General features: G+C 40.5%; 1 protein-coding gene across 3 annotated transcripts in view; it reads left to right on the top strand.

Moving 5' to 3' along the window:
* The first annotated feature begins 6 nt into the window (after window positions 1–6).
* The window catches only part of COL4A3BP (collagen, type IV, alpha 3 (Goodpasture antigen) binding protein), a 112524-nt gene continuing 92777 nt past the window's right edge, over window positions 7–19753 (top strand). For all 3 annotated transcript variants that reach the window (XM_015420311.1, XM_015420296.1, XM_015420304.1), the window contains exons 1-2: window positions 7–353; window positions 14022–14156. In XM_015420311.1, the coding sequence (XP_015275797.1) occupies window positions 258–353; window positions 14022–14156 (231 nt within the window). In that variant the 5' untranslated portion in view covers window positions 7–257. The remainder of the gene's footprint in view (window positions 354–14021; window positions 14157–19753) is intronic.

Below are 19753 nucleotides of genomic sequence, written 5' to 3'. Positions count from 1 at the left end.
ACCCTGTGGAGACGGAGGCGGTCGTGCAGATGGTGGGGGCCACCCGTGTGAACTGAGGGTGGGAGGAAGAACTGAGGAGCTGCGGTCCCGGCGGTGGCCAGAAGGGGACAGGCGGAAAAAGGGCTGGGAAGCGAGCGCAGGCTGGAGCGGTAGCAGAAGCCCCGAGGAGAGAGGTGTCAGTCAGGTAGAGCCCCCTGCTCCTGTCGCCTCAGCGCTTTCCCTGCTCAGCGGCCGTGGCTGAGGGACGCGGCTTCTCCATGTCGGACAATCAAAGCTGGAACTCCTCCGGCTCCGAAGAGGACCCCGAGACCGAGTCTGGGCCGCCTGTTGAGCTCTGCGGAGTCCTCAGCAAGGTAAGCAGCCGCCGGGCTCTCAGGATTTATTTATTTATTTTTGGGGGGAGCGTCGTCTCTCTGCTCCCCCCCCCCTCCCTTTACCTGAGTTACTGCGGAGGCGGGAAGCGAGCGGTGCCTTTTCCGCCACCGTCGTTGGGGTTCGTGTGGAGGAGGGAAGGGGGGGAGGCGGCGTCGAGAGAAGCGCCTGTGGCTTCCCTCTGCAAAGGGGCAGCGACTGTGGGAGCCTGGTGCTGAGGAGTCTCTCGATAGCGAGGAGCCAGGTAGTCCTAGCTGCACACTGCCCTGATTGGGGGGGAGGTGGCGGTTTACCAGCCTGACTTCCTCCCCAGTTAGCGGGAGATCCCCGCAGCTCTCCTCCTCCTCGGCTGCACAGTCTTAAGAGAGCGAAGCAGCGCCTTCTCTAAGCCGCCGCATTCCGGGAAGGCACTGCTGGGAGACGTTTTGGCGTGTGGGGGGGACAGATTCACTTCGCTTTGAAGGGAAGCTTTCGTCGTCCCCTTGCCGAGTGGAAGGAGACAGCCTGCCTGGGGATATTACTTTCCAGAGAGCCCACCCACCATATCCTTCCCGCGGTGGTCTTAAGGAACTTGTTAAAATACCCTTCCTGCTCCTTGGGTTCCCTTCCCCTCCCTGTTTGATGCAATGAAGGAAAAGATCAATCCATTCATCAGGTTCTTCGCAAGAGCCTGGTAATCCTATCCCAGACTGCACTTGTAAGCACAGCTCAGCTGAGTAATGATACGGCCCCGGATAAGGGACGCTCGCTTCCACTCTTTGAATCTGCATGAAGGCTAACTTCGGCCTGGGCCTTGGAAGCGAAAGTGTCCATGTTATTTTTTCTTCTCTTCCCCCCCCCTTTAAGGAAATAGAATCACGTGACGTGCACGCATAATGCATAATTGTAACATCAGAAAGGAGTGGCTCTTGACCTTTGCTCTAAACGTCAAAACAGTTTAATAAAATAGACCTGCTGCAGGACAACTGAGTGTTGGGGGGGATGAAGAAGAAAGAAACTGTATCTGTGATCGGAAGCCTTTTCTTTAAGGTGTCAGTATTTGTATGCTTTGTCTCTGTTAACATTTGTTCTGTTAAACATGTGTAGTATTGCATGAGATTACTTTAATAAAGCTCACCCCCATCAAGTAAAGGGTCAAGCTCAGGTAGACTTAACTAAAGGTAGTTTGAAAACCTAGGTGACTGCTGTAGCATTACAAAGTAATTCTACTACAAGTATGTGTACATACCGAATCATCTTTCATGATCATGCCTGTGTTTCTGAGTCCTCTGTCTACTGAAGCAAACAATGCAAGCAAAAGTCATGGGATTCTTAACTCACGGAACATGCTTTTGCTGGCAGAACAGTTGTTGTGTAGTTGGTGTTCATGATGTTGTGTGGAATTTGCATGCAGTCTACAAACTGCCAGCCCTTTTCTGTGTTAGAAGATGGAATATTATAAACGAGGACTTTGAACTGGATGACTATTTAAATTATGATTTAAATCACTAGTCAGTAAGACTCTATTTAAATCATGGTTTTCTACATAAAGACTAGTTCTTGCTGGTATAATCTTAATATTTCAACCAGATGAAGGTTTCATTTTTAGAATAACAACCTTTCACATTTTTACAGTTATATCAAAAAAATACTGATTTGGTTATACTATTAGAAACACATCATAGATAATTATGAAATTATTGTGAGGTGAATTATCTCCAGTTTAATAGGTTGTTGTTGTTCAGTCGCACAGTCGAGTCCGACTCTTCGCGACCCCATGGACCAGCTCCCGCCAGGCCTTCCGGTCTTCCGCCGTCCTCTGAAGTTTGCTCAATTTCATGTTCGTTGCATCTATGACACTGTCTAACCATCTCATCCTTTGCCGTCCCCATCTTCTTTGACCTTCAATCTTTCCCAGCATCAGGGTCTTCTCCAGTGAGTGCTCCCTTCTCATTTGGTGGCCAAAGTATTTGAGCTTCAGTTTCATTATCTGGCCTTCCAGGGAATAGTCAGGGTTGATTTCTTTTAGGATTGACTGATTTGTTCTTCTTGCAGTCCAAGGGACTCTCAAGAGTCTTCTCCAGCACCATAGTGCAAAAGAATCTATTCTTCGGCGCTCAGCTTTCCTTATAGTCCAACTCTCGCAGCCATACATGACTACTGGGAATATCATTGCTTTGACCATGCGGACTTTTGTTGGCAGGGTGATGTCTCTACTTTTTATCATGCTGTTTAATAGGTTAGCCATTCATATTTGGACAACTTTTCTGCTGTACTTCATTGGAAGGAGAAAAAATATTACCTTAAAATATAAATAGTTTTATTTAACTAAAACAATAGCATTATAGCACATGTATTTTTTTATTTGCTTAAACATCCATGTTTGTTAACTAATGTGGTTAAATAAAATATACTTTAAAAAAAACTCACCCCGGTCCACACATGAAAAACTTAAAATACTGTCCTCTGTAGCTTAGTCATCTTCATCTTCTTGTTCATAATCTGGAAAAGAAAAACAAGCTTTCCTGCTTTATCGGGTCACAAATGATTTTTCAATTTAGAATGAATGAGTCTAAAGGAAGAGAATATTCTTTCTACGCCAGCAGAAGAAGCTACTGCTGTCAAAAGTGAAATCTTTACTTCCAGTCTCTAAATCCTAGTGCTTAAGTAACTTTCACCAGATCACTGGTGTGACTTTTTTTAAAGCAACAGCAGCAAACATATATTTCTTGAATGGTTCCCCCTTAGCTCTAAAGTTTTTATAGCTGGCATTACAGATGGATGATTGCTGGATACCCATGTACGGCTTCAAAAGGGAATTAGATAAGCATACGGAGCAGAGGTCCATCAGTGGCTATTAGCTACAAGGTATAGTTAGGGACTCTGGGGCAAGTGATGCTCTGTCATCTTGGTGCTTGGGGGGGTCAACAGTGGGAGGGCTTCTAATGTCCTGGCCCCACTGGTGGACCTCCTGGTGGCACTAGTATTTCTGGCCACTGTGTGACACAGAGTGTTGGACTGGATGGGCCTTTGGCCTGATCCAACATTGGCATCTCTTATGTTCTTATGTCAAGCTTATGCCTCTTCCTCAGCACTTAAGGTTTAACCCTGGTCCCGGATATTGACAATATTTGCATGAAAATGGGCTGGACACAGTATTCCCATTTGTTTTTTTTAAAGCTTGTAATTTAATTGTGTCAGTGTGTACTTCTGTTTTTAAGTGGTTACTCAGTTCCTTCCAATTTCAACAGGATCAGCAATAAAACAGCTATTTTTCCGTATTTTGTTTAAAGCTTCAGAAATGGGTTTCAGGATGCTCAGCATATGTTCATCATTTCTCTTAAGCCCGATGTTTTGAGGATCTGGGCCATGACAGTATTTTCTCTCAATTTTGTTCACAAACTGTCATCAGGATAGGCCAGTTCTTGATATACTGCTCAAAACAGTCCACTACAGAGTTCCAGCTAACATCTTGTGGGAGTGTTAGCTTGGTTTCACATATTCTTTTCAGAGCTCCTGCTGCAACATGATTGTTACGGAAGTATTTAGCAATTTCAATGACATTAGTCTTTGGCTAGGAGGTGCAGCAAATGAGCACTGCAATCATATGTTATTAGTTTTTGTATTCCCTTCCTTCTCTTCTAAATTTCTTCTCATCTTGGATACATTTGCAGCATTGTCTGTGACCAAGCTGCATATTACACATTTGAATTTTTGTTCAAATGTTATAGATTTTGCTGCCACGTCTTGTAAGTATTCCGCTGTGTGTGCATTTCCTGACATATCAGTTGTTTCTGCAAGGAAACATTCCATTCTTCTGCTGTTATACAAGCACATACAACAGGATCATTGTGGGCATTACTCCACCCATCAAGACTTAGGGTAACAATTCTACCCTCTAGAGCTGTGTTCCACATTGCTCCATTTCTCTGTCATACACTTTATCCAGCGGATTCCCTGCAACATCTGCCCTGCTGGGTGGACTGTATCCTGGTCTCAGTGACTGAACCATATTAATGAAGTGTGGGTTTTCAATCAGACAGAAAGAAGAGTTTATCACATAAACAAACTGGGCATTTTTTTCATCAGTTAATTCTTTTTCTAATCTGCTGGTTTTTATCAAAAACTTATCTATGGTAGTTCCTGGATGTTCGGCTTTTTTCTTTCTTTTAGGTGATATATTGTGGATGTGTGATGTATATGATGTGACTGAAACACTGTCCTGGACAGCAAACTTTGAAACTGTAGAACAGTAGGATGGTGATCTCGAAGGTGGATAATTTCCAGAATCCTTTATGTTGATGATGGCTTCCCCTAAACAAAAAAAGTCAATACTTTATTTTATTGTTTATATCATTTCTGCTTATTTAGTATTACTCATTATACTCATTGCCACTCAGTACTGCACAAAAAAGGAATATTTGCTTGTTTCAACTCTTTAGTTCTTCATAACAACTCTGTCAAAGTAACAGTAACATGCAGTAGTAATAATAACAAATACATTTTTGCTCTAACATGACAGTTTCTCAAGGCAGTCTTTAAGAAATATGCAGGGGTGGGAAATGGTCAGTAAAATCAGTAGTAAGTTTTTTCATCTTGGTCAGTAATTTGTCAGTTTTTTAAAAAATTGGTCAGTAAAGTCAGTATTTCTTTGATTTTTGTGAATGCAGATTGTGGGTTTTTTTGTTTTCATTACTGCGTTTTGGGGAAAACATGATGACTTCCCAGTGAGAAAACAGAGTGTTTTTAGTTCAGTTATTAAGTACTTTAGACTTTGTTCCTAAGAGTAGAAGTGATTTGGTGAAATCTTCCACAACATATAGAAACATAATTAACCTCTTAAAACATGAGACAATGAAAGCAGAGGTGATTTTTTTTGCACGAGTGTCCGCTTGTTTACAAAGTTCCAGAAAGAAGAGCCTTTGGTGCAGGTGATACACAGTGAACTAAGAACACTCACAAGAACCGTAATGAATCGTGTTTGTAAGAGTTCAGCACCATTGTCTCTGGAAGCCTTCAGTGATGAGCACTACATACCTGTGAGAGAAGTAATCAGTGAAACTAGAATCTGTGACGAACTGAAAAAACTTTCTGAAAAGGAACAGCTACTCCTCAGATATCTTCAATGTTTAGCTCCAGCACAGAGGTTCAAGGAAGGAACCCACAAAGATATAATGAAAGTAGCTGCAGCACTCCCAATGGATATTCCACTGAACATGATCGTGGATTAATGGAAACTTCTTAGACTTGAGGATGAAACTGCCAGTGAAACTTGCCGCATAGATACATACTGGAATCAGTTCTTTGAAAAGATACAACCATCTGGAGATCCAAAATATCCACTGGTTACCAAGGTGGTGAAAGCAGCATTATCATTATTGCATAGTAGTACGGACATAGAAAGAGGGTTTTCAAAAACTGGGCGCATTTTGGCCAATGAAAGGGCCAGGATGTCAGAGAGAACTAATCGTCAAACAAACTTTATATCATGTATATGAAAACAATGTATACCATGTTAATATCACACAGGAGCTTTTACAGATGGCAAGAGCAGCTCGGATCATTACAAGCAGTATTGTGAACAGTGTGTCATTAAAGAGGAGCAAAAAGAAAAGAAAGGAGAAAAGGCCAGAGGAGTTAGAAAGGTTTAGACAGTGAAAAGGATCGTATACAAGAGAACGAAGCAAAACTGAAAAAGCTGAGACAACAGAACGAGAAGAGGATGATTGCTTGAACGTTGCTAAATGATGCAACCAAACGTGTAAAGGAGGCTGCTGAGAAAAAGGGTATGGTGGGATTCAACATAGCACAGCTCATGCTAGAAGGAGTGGAGAAAGCAGTGGAAGAAGAGGACAAGAAAAAAATGCTTGCGGATGCAGTGCAGAAAACTGTTGAGAAACAAAAGAGTTTGTTAATAACTTCTTTTTCATCAAAAAACCAAAGATAAAGTAAAAACAAAGACAAGTCTTACCTTACAGTAATTATGTTTTGTTGTCATAATGATTACTTTGTGTGGTTTTTAGTATGTTTTGCTGTTTTATTATCTACAGTATGTGATTATTTTTAAAAGGGAATCTTTTTTGCCTTAAATTTTGTACAATAATGAAATTATGAAAAGTACTTTTCTTCCTTTCTCACAATACAAAAATGCATGGGCATTCAATGAAATTGCTGAGCAGTCGGGTTAGAACAGATAAAAGGAAGTACTTCTTCACCCAAAGTGTGATTAACTAATGGAATTCACTGCCACAGGAGGTGGTGGCGGCTACAAGCATGGATGGCTTCGAGAGGGAATGAGATAAACATATGGAGCAGAGGTCCATCAGTGGCTATCAGCCACAAGGTATCGATAGGAATTCTCAGTCTGGGGCAAGTAATGCACTGTATTCTTGGTGCTTGGGAGGGCCAACAGTGGGAGGGGCTTCTAGTGTCCTGGCCCCATTGGTGGACCTCCTCCTGATGGTACCTGGTATTTTTGCCCACTGTGTGACAGAGTGTTGGACTGGATGGGCCATTGGCCTGATCCAGTATTGGCTTCTCTTATGTTCTAAAACATTGTCCTTTCTTCATTTTAAATAATTCAATAAAAAGGTGTGCAATCCTTTTATCTGGATCACATCTGACTATGGCGCTGGCTATGGGGATGGTGGAGGCCAGATAGTAATAATTTCTAATGAAGTCCTAGTTTTACTTTTAAAACACTATCTTATCAATAGGCTGACATTAAATTGTTTAGTAACTTGTCAGTTTTTTGTCAGTATTTGGTCAGTGTTTTTGGAATTTCGGTCAGTAAAATCAGTATTTTTGACCCTCTGACTAGTTTCCACCCCTGAATATGATGAAATCAAAACATTCACCAACCTGAAGATCCTGCCTGTTCAAACATGTTTCTTTTGTTGTCTTCATCACAGCAGTTCTCATCATGTTGTTTCATTTGGGCCACCAAGCCTTCCATTTCTTTTGTTGCAGTGTTTGCATTTTGCATACATGCCTGCCTTACCCAAAGGTAGAGGGACTTCATTAAAATATTCCCAAACTGGGTCTCTTTTATGGCCTGCTGCCATTATAGGTTTTCTTCTCCAGGGAAAGAATAACATGATAAACCTTAGGCTATACACACAAAGATCCAAAGACTTGTGGAGTATTCTGCTCAAAAGGTTTCACTTTCTTTTTACTGCTTGCTCCTCCCTCCTCACACTTAGCTTCTTGTGCATATCTAGTCTGCTCTCAGTGATCTAGTTATTGATTTTTTTTTTAATTTAGCACTTAAGAGGTAAGGGGTTGGTTCTGTGTACATAGATTTGCAAAGGATCAGTGGTCTTTTCCTCAACTCTGTATGTTCATTGTATAACATTTTTGCTGTGAAAAAGAGGCATGTGATCTCTGCAGACACAAGTTCACAGTTCTGAGAACTGTAACACCAAGCATCTGTGATAATATCTTCTTGATAGAAAAAATGCCCTATAATCTTACAGAAACCTCTTGTGAATGGTTTAATGGGATTCATTTACCAAAAAATTTAAACATTGCATGAATATACCATCTCATGCTACATAATTTAAAATTTATCCTTATTTCATGATGAATAACCTTTGGACTATAATGTATCTTAAACAGAAAACTCTCTTTAGATAGATTTTTTTCTCAAAAAGCATTTCATTTAAGAGATCCAATTTAAATAAAAGAATCCAATTAAATAACAAAACACCCTATTTTATTTTATTTTTTAAGTCATTGATTTTTATCCATCCTGGTTCCAGACTCAGTTTGAAAGTACATGCAGCTTTTAGGACCACTTTCTAGATTAATGTCATCTGCTAAATGGCTTTTTTGTGTCATTACTGAAGCACAGAACTCTAGTAACATATTATACTTCAGTAATAAGAGGGCTGGGTGAGTTGAGTCTGGTGCAGTTTGGCCTTAACCTGTTTCTTGTGTCTTGGTGGTACAGGAAGAGGCACTCTAAAGGCAGGAAGAGGCACTCTGCAATGAGCTTCTGATTGAATTGTAATTCTGGCAACCCTTGGGGATTAGAGTGTCCCACCCAGGCAGGCAAGAAAGTTGTACGCATAGCTTTTTTTCTGTCTTGGAATACAGTAATTACTCAGCTGTTCAGCAACTTTCTGTTCAGATTAGGTACTCAAAGTCCTGTAAAATGATTCAGTTGGTAGTTTACCTTGGTCTGTTTTAACCTTCACACTGTGTTACATTATTTCAGCTCTTTGCCACTACATGGGTATCAGATGTTAAACCCTAAAGTGCATATGTGCCTGTGGCTTATTAAGAATTGCACATAGTTTTTGGAAGTTCTGCTGTGTGAGCCAGCATGATACAGAATGGTTTTTCTTGTTATCAGTAAAATGATAGGAATTCTAAATTGCAAAATGAAGTGAAACCTGTTGCCTGTAAATGTGCTGAACAGTGATGTTGCTTAGTTTTTCATTTGTTGTTTGTTCAGACATTTCATTGCTCATTCATACCTTAATGGAATTTTATACAACAAATGATGAATATGTCAGGAGTTTGTTACTCTTAGGTTTGCTTCTGCCACTTTAATGTACACTTTTATTCTTGTATAAGCCTGGTTAAGATTCTTGAGATGATTAAAAGATAATGAAGAAAAGTGATAAGAATTCTTGTGAACAAAAAAGACTGAAATTCTTTGAAATCCAGATAACCATTGTAGAGTAGATCCTGTACAGTTAAAATCTTGTAGTAGTGGGGGTATAGGTGAGATGATGAAGTTACAGCCTGTGGTTAATCCAGCACTCTTTACAGTGGCAGGCATTGAATTGGTATTCAATAATAAGGAGCCCCTTGAAATAATTAGTTCCTTATTGTTCAGTCACAGCTTCTTGTAATATTAAAGATTTTGGAAGGAGACTACTATTCTGAACATCTCTAATTTATTCAAGGCTAAATTTAAATTTACAGGCATATGTTTGCTATTCTGTAAAGTGTAGAGTTTAATAAAACTGTCTTTCATCCTTGTTTCTATCCTACATGGTTCACTTATTTGTGGAAGTGTGTTACTTTCTCTTCACTTCATCCACACACAATTTATAGTTTTGGATATGTGATAAAAAAAGAAGAGAAGAAGAAGAAGAGATTGGATTTATACCCCGCCCTTCACTCAGAGTCTCAGAGCGGTTTACAAACTCCTTTCCCTTCCCCTCCCCACAACAGACACCCTGTGAGGTGGGTGGGGCTGAGAGAACTCTGACACAAACTGCTCTTTTTCAAGGACGGCTGTGCCAGAGCTTGTGACTGACCCAAGGTCACATCAGCAGGTGCAAGTGGAGGAGTGGGGAATCAAACCCGGTTCTCCCAGATCAGAGTCCACGCGCTTAACCACTACACCAAACTGGCTCTCAAAATTCCTGTAAGGTAAAAATCATGATAATCTTGTACATTTCTTCATACTGATTCATTGCAGATACTTCTGGCCCTAGTTGCTGTTCTTTGTATCTTTTGTCATTTGACCACATTGTTAGGAACAATGATAAGAATTGGACTCTGTATTTCAAAAAGTGCCCAGCAGTTTTGTCTGTTCATGTTGTTTCAGTTCTGTTTGCTGCTTAAGCAATGAGATGTACAGAACTGATGAACTGAATTACCAGTAATGACTCCCAGTGTTTTTTCTTTGTGGTAATGGCTAACTTAAAACTGCATGTCGTATATGTATAATTCAGCAGTGATGATTCCTAGTGATTTTTATGTGGTGCCTACCAACTTTGAATTTTGTTCATTTAATAATTAATTGCACAAACATATAGGAAGGCTTCTGCTTTGCAGTTTTTATTCATGGTCCCTTGGAGATGCAGCTACCTACATTAGAGTTTCTCTAAAGGGAGTGATACATTAGAGAAAAAAACGTCTGGAATGCAATTTATACAACTTGCAGTCTTTTGAATTCATTACTTTAAACTTTCTTTCAATCGCTTCTGACACTTCACTAGTCACATCCTTCTAACAATAAGTAAATATGAAGTGTTAAACTTGGATGTGTTTAAAAGCTGTTGGGGAATGCTGCAGTTTTAGTTGACTATTCCCACCCCCTGCTTCTCTCCATATAAGTACTTAACCTGGACACTTTCCTGTAAAAGTACCATACTAACAATGTTACGCAATTCAGATTGATTTTTTTCATTATCCTTCAAATCTGTGTTTATAGGATGGGGACACTAATTTGGTTTCTATAATATACATTATGCAAGGGGCTCACTGATCTGTTCATTTTTGGACTTAACAATTTTGTCAGCTCTGCTTTCATGAAACTTGATATCTTTCCAGCCCTGCTGATAAATTAAGAGAGCAATACTAAACAGGTTTAGTCAGAATCCTGCTCAATAAGACTCTCAGGAAAGTTTTCTTGGGATTGCATTGTAAGTAACTTGCAGTTGTCTAGTGGTGGAAAGTGCTGTGAAGTCACAGCTGTTTAATGGTGACCCTGTGGCGTTTTCGAGACGGGATGTTCAGAGGTGGTTTGCCATTGCCTGCCTCTGCATCACAACCCTGGTATTCCTTGGAGGTCTTCAATCCAAATTACTAACCAGGGCCAACTCTGCTTGCTTAGCTTCCGAGATCTGATGAGATCAGGCTAGCCTGGGATATCCAGGTTAGGACAATTGTCTAGTACATATGCTGAATTTTCTAGTAGATTAATGTTTTCTAAGTCCTTTCAGACAGGTCAAAATGAATGTGGCTCAGTCTTTTGAGTTAAAAGTGAAATAACCTGTGAAGTCACTGAAAGTAATTGTGGGTGAATGGATGAATAAACGGGTTTGGATTTCCCTCCTGAAATGTAAGCATATTTCTGGAAAGTAGTTTTAACTTCTTGTGATAAAACTGGCCACTTACTGAATCATGTATTAGTCTGATCAGGTAATATAAACTGTATTGTTACTAGAGTAATTAGCTTGGTATCACAAGATGTTATAAGACTAAAACTCAGGAATGCTGATTCCGTAGAAATGACTAACTTTTCTTTATACAGACAGATTACTGGTTTATTGCCTAAGTGTGAGTCCAGTGGCACCTTTAAGACCAATGAACTTTTATTCTGGATATATGCTTTGGTGAGCATGCACACTTCTTCAGATACTGCACATGAAAGCTTATATGCAGAATAAAACTGTGTTGTTCTTAAAGGTGCCACTGGACTCAAACTTTGTTCTGCTGCTTCAGACTAACATGGTTACCAGTGTTCCCTCTAAGCTGAGTTAGTGTGAGCTAGCTCACAGTTTTTTAGCCTCCGGCTCACAGATTTTTGTCTTGGCTCAGGAAGGAGGGCTCCAGAACACACTAATTTATGCAGTAGCCAAATCACCTGCTCACAACTTTAATGCCAGTAGCTCACAAAGTAGAATTTTTGCTCACAGGACTCTACAGCTTAGAGGGAACATTGATGGTTACCCACCTGAATTTGGCTTATTGCCTGTAATAATGAGAGTTAAAGTAAACTAGGAAGCTTTTCATTCTTGAAGCTATCTTTTGGGGAAGATATTTGCAGATAGGTTTAATAAAACTATGCCTTTGTCTTAACAATGGTCTTTACTGTACCTTTTATCCAGAACTGGCACAAGGTCTTTGCTACCATATCCAAGCAACTTCACTTTCAGTGATCAAATTGGCCATGATACTATTTTCTCATTTTTCTTTTAATGGCCATTACCTCTATTTCCTTTCATTTAATTGTCTCTACTCACGGCAGTCAGAGCTCAGGAGTTATCTCTTGCATGCTCTGGAGTGCGGGAGCTGTCAAGCCAAGCAGTTAAACAGTCTCTCTGCATTTCCTTCAAAAGTGTACTAGTGTGTGAGAGTGTGTTTCCAAAAGACTTATATAGATGAGGTAGATGCATCTGGAGTTCTGCACTGCAAGCGGTTGCATGGTTTTACCCCTCTGGGCTAGTTCCAATTAGACCTAGTACCATTCATGACCACCAGCATTCACTATGGGATGCCCAGTAATCCTCCTGTATCTGAATTTAGTAGTGAAACTTCCTGACAGAGTGGTTCCTCAGTGGAACAAGCTTGCATCAGTGCTTAGGTCTTGTGGCCCTTTCTTACACGCCCAGATAAATGCTGATTGCCACTTTTGGGCCAGGAAGCAATTTATCTCCAGGCCAGTTTGACTGGAGATCCTGGAGGTTTTATATAATCTTCTGGGCATGGAACAGCAGTCACTGGGGGTGTGGGCGGGAGGTATTTGTGAATTTTCTGCATTGTGCAGGGGATTGGACTAGATGACCCTGGAGGTCCCTTCCAATTGTATGATTCTGTGATTCTATTCTATGATTCTATGGCATTTAATATAACTCATATAGGTTTATATTTCACCCGTTACTGAGGTTAGTGGAACTCACAACATACAGCTGTATAATATAGACATTCTGTGATTAAACAGAAGGTTTAGATACATTCGTTCACACACATCTTATGTTTCAGATTATTTCTTCCAAAGTTTGCATGTATGAATTCAGTTCAGTTAGAATTCTAGTTAATTGTTACAATTCAAATCAGAGTTTGTTCCCTATCCTGTGTGGGCTATATCTTTCATCAGCATTGCTTTTGCCTATTTTAGCCAGGCTTAGGTGTGATGTAGCTAAACAGATTTGCCTTTGCTTGTTACTATGTGACAGAATAGCTTTGGCAGAATTTAAGCAGTGTTACAAACTCGATATGTGATAGCCAATATTGTTGGTTCCTGCTGCCTGTCTCTTCCCTCTTTTCAGTCTAATATCTTCTTCAGAGCCGAATCTTCATTTCAGATGTTGAGTTCCCTCTTAATTCATGATGCACCCTTGTGCCTTTTATTTAATTGCATTCTTTCCAAGGTGAAATTTTAATTATATGCACAGTTACATGTTCGAAATAAGGGCTGCTTAGTGGGGTGAATATATTGACAAGGAAATATAAAGCAAGAGGGGGCAAAAGAGAATGTCTTGAAATCTGGGTGTGGGGGTGGATGGGGTTAAAACTGTGTTTTGTAAGCCCTAAACATTAAAATATTTACATGGAGTGCTTTCTTTTCAAGCCCCCATCAGATAGTGTGGTATAGTGCTTAGAGTGTAAGAACAGGATGCTGGAAATTCATACTGAAATCTCCATTCTGCTGTGTAGCTTGCTGTGTGGTCTTGTCGGCCACTCTTTCAACATAATATCACAGTGTGTGGGTAGAATGGAGGACAGAACAATGTACGCGTCCCTCAGCTCCTTGGAGGAAGTATGGAATAAAAATGGATTAAACAGATAATATTGCTTGTAAATGGCTACTTTCCCCCTCCAGTGTAAGCCCTGCTTCATTTTAAAAGGCAATTGAAATTTACAGGAAGAAAAGTTATGCACCACCAATATACTAGTGCAGACTACAATACTAGCCATACTTACTGGGGCACTAAATCCTATTTAGCCTAGTGTAAGTAAACATTTCCTAAAATTTCACTGATGTATTGGAAGTAACTTTCAAATGCCATGAGCATGTCTGCTACTTCTAGATTCTATTTTTAATACTTTATAAAACCTGAAATGGATTTTGAATATATAATTGATTTGGGATGAACTAAAAAGGTTATACACAGACTTCAATGGGAAGATGATGCCGTAGAAGAATGCTTCTTACTTTAAAGCTTTTGCTTCTTTGCTGAAATGTTTTTGTTTCTTCTCTCTAGTGGACCAACTACATCCATGGGTGGCAGGACCGATGGGTGGTCTTGAAAAACAACACTCTAAGCTACTACAAGTCTGAAGATGAAACAGAATATGGCTGTCGGGGTTCAATCTGTCTGAGTAAGGCTGTCATTACAGTAAGTTGCTTTATTTCTGGTTACACAATTGCTGTAGATATTGCATTTCTAAAGAATGCTAAATGTTGGCAAATACAGTCAAACCAGAGTAACTTTCTGTACAACCTTGTGTCAGAGTAGTATGGTAGGAAAATACTTCTGTAAGAAATTGGAGGTATTTTAAATGGGCCACAGCAAGGATAGAAAATCCTCCCCACCCCAATTTGGAAATTCTATATGTTTTGCCTGTGGGATAATACTTTGAGATACATAGCAATTTCATAATATTGATTCTGAAAAGACTTTGGCTGGAATCGAGAAAGATAAATTTGCATGTAACCAGAGCTTTGTATTTTTATTTCATGCAGCAGCAGTTGCCACTGTTAGGCACAAGCTGCTATTTAAAAAGTGGCTTCATTCTTTGGCAGTAGGAATGTTGCTCCAAAGATTGTTTTGAATCTGGCTTGATCATAGGTAACTTTATATTTTTATGCCTGTGAAGTGTTTTGAAAAAGTCATCTAACGCTAGGTGCATACCTTACCAGTATCTGCACAAGAGCCATTGTAGAATGGGTGCTCCCTGATAAAATTTCTGGAAATTTTAAAGCCAAGGGGGAAAAAATGTATTTTTTTAAAAAAACTGAAGGTTGTTGATGAGAGACTGAAATATATGCAGTGCTGACTTTCCTATCAGATCTATTAATTTACTGATTTAATACCTTAAAAGGCATCATTTATAACTAAGTTAGCAAGTAAAATATTACTATTGGGCTTGGTTAAGGAATTTAAAAGTATCAATGTCTTGGCTTTCTATAAGAAAAATTGGAAATATACCAATACTTGATAGAGAATTGCAGATTGCTGCCTATGCTATTATAGCACTTGTACCTTTGTTTTTGTCATCTGTGTGAGAGAGGGAGAAAAATGAAGTTAGAAAACAAATTCTGTAGTAAATTAAAGAAAATATATTATTTGGACAGAAACACTATCATATAATCATAATATATAGGACAACCAGCTTTTGGATATCAGGTCATACTTCGTCATTTAACACACTGAACTTTTTGATAATGTATTATTAAATGCATTTTTCTATATTAGTAGCCCAAATTATTTACATTTGAACAAAAAAATGAAAATTGTGTATATATCTACAGTATACCTAGGTATTATCGTACATAAAAAAATCTACTGCAAGTTTTAAGTTAAACTTTGTCTTAAAAATAGTTAACTCATCCCCAAAGTAAAAAAGGAAATTCCCCCCCCCCCGTGTTCTCCAAAACAAAACAAAAAAAGTGTTTTTCATGCCATATATTTTGAATGAGAAAAACTGTATTTTAAGAAACATTTCACTTATTCCAAAAATGAAACTACGTAGAGGGGAAGGGGACAAGAGCACCTCAGACCATCACACTGCGGGTCTGATCAAGATCCAGGTTCTCACAGCATTTTAAAAACCATTTTAAAATGGCAGTGGCATCCATGGGTCAGAAATGTGGACACTATCACATCTAATTTGGCCCTGAGTTTATGGATCCGCTTGGGAGCAGTCGTACAACAGTAGCTACTGCTACTGCTGGGTGTATATGAACTGACCATAATGTAGCAATGCTAGATAGATCTTTCTGTAAATGCCTTATGTCATTGCAATTGAAATGGAAAGACCAGACACTACAAAGGTCTATTTCACAGATTTGATGAATACGGGCTGTTTATCAGTAGGCAAGCTTAATGTAATTGCTTGCTATGGGGGTTAGCGCAGAACCTACTGTTCTTCAGAAGTTTTGGAAAATAGGTTTTGGAGACTATTTGTAGTTAGCTGGTTATCTACAATGTACTACCTTGATGCTGTGTAATTGAGACATTTTGGTACCATAAAATGAAATACAAGCAGCTTGCTGAAGCAAGTGGTCCATCTAGCCTAGCTTCCTGTTTCACAGCTAACAGCCATTGATGGATCTGTTCTCCATGAATTTGTAACAAAACAGGATTGCTCTGATTTACAGACCCTGTTCTGCCTGCTCCCTCCAATTCCTGGAGGGTGCTATTCCACTTCCTGCTACTAGGAGACGCTGCTACCACCCTCTCGGTTTAGAAGTCCTGAATGAGAGAAACAGGACTCTCAGTCCGAGGCCTGGCCTCAAGGTCTCTTGCTACCCAGTGTTTGGCTACTACGGGGACCAAATGCAACTGTGGTGGAGGGTTGGCATTGGCAACGGGTGCCTTGACTGCTTCCAATCTGGGAAATTAATAGCTTATCCAAGCAGTTGGATGACTATGTGGTACAGAAATTTAGGGCCACATCCATTATTAAACAGGATTTATTAAAAAGAAAGTAAGTTCAAGCACACTTAATCACAACAACAGATGAGCACATGGAAGAACAAAGAAAAGTTGGGTATAAACACATCCTTCTTTCCCTGGTTCTAAAGCTTACTCTAACTAGATGTCACAATCAGAGTACCTTCTGTCCCTAGTTCTAAAATTTACTCTAACTAGATGTCAGAATCAGAGTAGGTATGTACCAATTTAGACAGTTACAATTACACAAGATTCTAAAGATATCCCATTACCTCAGGCTCCCTGCAGCCAGCAGGCTAAGCCACGTGGCCCTTTCAAAGATGGCTGCTGGTTTGTCTGTTCCCTCCCCAGAGCCAGCACAAAGAAACCCTCCCTCGTTGGAGCAAGCACTTTTACTAAACCTCTGACTCCTATTTTACATCACTCTCTTCACCTCTTTTGACCTGGTCTGCCCAGGTCACACAGGTGGATCCTGGGACACGCAGGTTCATCCTGTGAGCCTGCCTGGAAGGCATTCTGGGAAATCTCCAGGAGTCACCTGGAGATTTCTAACACCAAATACCTCAGTAACCTTGCAAGTTGAGTAATTTGCATAACTATGGCTGATAATTGACCTAGCTTCCTGCCCTTCCAGAGGGAAGAGGGGGGGAAAAAACACAGGAGCACTTTAAAAACTCAGAGTGGGAGGGTTCTCCACACCCCTTTAGAAGGGTTGAATTCCACAAGGTAATTATTCTTTGGGTGAAAACATTACCTTGTTCTGTCTGTCCAAAATTTACTCCCTAATTTCTAGAGGTTGGCACGTCCAGAGAAGAGCTTGAGAAGCAGGCCCTCATATAGATTAAGGCAGTCTTTCAGATGGCCTGGCCCCAAACAGGCAGTAGGTGGATAGAGTTTAGCTATTTTAAGCTGATCAATAAATGAATCACTTTGTTACCTTGCCCAAAGTTTCTATTAGCTGTCTCATCTGGCCTGTTTGAAAGAGGAAACTTCCCTCCTAAAATATAATCATTGTATGTTGCTTCTTTTCTTTTTTGTTTACAGGTTCATGGTACAGAAGTTAGTTGTTGTTTTTTAACTTATGCAGTAACTTTATCTTATATTCTAGTAGCTACCTGGGGCCCCTATCTGTGGATAGCTAAATCCACAGATCAGGGCCACACGGAGGCTAACACATTTTCCAGCAAACCTGGCATGCCCCAAGTTTGCAGAAAAATCAGAAAATTAAAAAAAAAAATTAATGGGGGGGGGGGGGGTTAAATCCCATGAAAAGCAAAACAGTTTCCTCTGGTGGTCAAAGTTGCGGCACAGACTGGGGCTCTGGGCCCGGCGATAGCACAGGGTTTGGCAGGATTGGGGGGGGGGATGAGATTTCCCTCATGAGCTTTGTGGGGCCCCACTTGTATATTCTAATAGTAAAGTTAGCCAAATCTAAGGATCCGTAAATTCAGTGACCAGAGGAAGACAGGTCTTTCAGCAAATCTGGAAAGCACCCCAGGTTTGTAGGAAAATATGGTATTTAAAAACAATATATCGGAGGGTTTTAAAAAGACTTAAATGATAAAAGGCGTGCAAGTAGCTTTAAGAAATGGATTCCCTCAGTGGCTATTGCTTTGCAATCACAGCATTCCATGTTGAGTTTCTGTGAGTAAAAGACAGGGGGAGGGTCCTTTCCTAAGCTGTTTTGACCTTTGAGCAAAGACTTATCAGGGAGAGGCCTGGGCTGGACAGCAGTCAATCAGTGATGATACCACCCACCTTGCATGACTCAACTAGGCTGGACTGCTTACTACTGTTCAACAGCAGCAACCCTATGAAAGCTAGTGTGATGTCACGGTTAGAGCATCAGAGTAGGGTCTGGGAAACTCAGGTTCGAATCCCCATCTTGCTGTGGAAGTTCAGCGGGTGATTTTGTGATAGTCACATATTTTCATCCTAACTTACCTCACAGGATTGTTGTGAGGAGAGAAAAATGAAAGGTGCTATGGTCCTCATTGAGAAGAAATGTGGGGTATAAATGAAGTAAATAAATAGTAAGTAGCAGAAGATGGGATGCAGATAAAAGATGGGTTGGTGAATGGCTAAGAAGGATACAGGCCAGGAAAGGGGGAGGATATGGGGGTTGCGATATAGGGGGGTTGCCCATGGGGAGGAAAGAGGAAATAGTGTGGGGAGATGGATAAAAGGGAAAGTGAGATGCCACCCTACCACAAGTCCTTGAGGCTTCCCTACCATGCAGCCAGCACCACATGCATGGCCAGCACCACTCAACTGGGCCATAGCTATCCTAAGTAGAGCCTGCTGGGGAAGAGAGGAAAGACTGACAACAGAGGGGCAGACGAATGTAGGTTGGCTGTTGGGTGGGAAGGAGAGAAGGAAGCAGGAAAAGGCTTGAGGCTATGGGGGGTTTCAAGGAAGGGAAAGCGGAAATAGGGTTTTTTTTAGAGGAAATAGTGGGGGAAGGGGGAGATGAGATACCTCCCACAAGTCCTTGCAGGTTCCCACTTGTATATTCTAATAGCAAAGAGTGGCCTCATATGAGGATATTTACATCCAGAGACTGGAGCGATGCACAGACAAGACAGATCTTTTGACAAACCTGAAAAATGCCTCAGGTTTGCAGAAAAATCTGAAATCTAAAAAAAAACACACCCCAAAATGATGAAAGGAGTACCTATAGCTTTACTAAATACATGCCTTCAATGGCTGTTGCTAGGCAACCATAACAGCCTGGGTTTCCAGGCTTGGTTGCGGTTAGTAAAAGGCATGGGGAGAGTGCAGGGCCTTTTCTAGAGCTCTTTTGGCCTTTGAGGGAGGACTCATTGTGCCCAGACCTGGCAGCAGCCACCAGGACACTGAATTGTTTGACTCACCCAGGCCTGGCTGCTTGCTACTATTCAGCCAGCAAGGGGAAAAGACTAGTGTCACAGAAGTCCCAAATATACAAATTCCACTAGTAGAAAACACCATCAAAGATTGCCAAAACAATATATTAAACAATTATAAAGTTGGTGGTGTCACAACAACAACAACATTTATGCATACTGCATTAGATACAGTATTTCTTCCTTTGAAGATAAGACATAAAGTCCATGTACTCAGTGTAACTTGATAGGAGGAATCCACATAGTCATAACATATTCCAAGCAGCCTTTGCAAAGACACCCATTCTAGATATTTGGAAGATGCGTTTCCTTCGACTTCTTCAGTTTTCCGGCTGTGTAAGTGGTGCCTGATTTCAGCAATTTCAACAGACCAAAAGGTTCATAGTGTAAGGAGTTGACTGATGGGCAGAGAAAAAGAAGCAAGATAACAAG

The sequence above is a fragment of the Gekko japonicus genome, unplaced genomic scaffold (genome assembly GCF_001447785.1).
Source record: "Gekko japonicus isolate JY-2015 unplaced genomic scaffold, Gekko_japonicus_V1.1 scaffold412, whole genome shotgun sequence".
Lineage (NCBI taxonomy): Eukaryota > Metazoa > Chordata > Lepidosauria > Squamata > Gekkonidae > Gekko > Gekko japonicus.
Note: the sequence above shows the minus strand (reverse complement) of the source record. Positions and strands in the feature narration are given on the sequence as shown.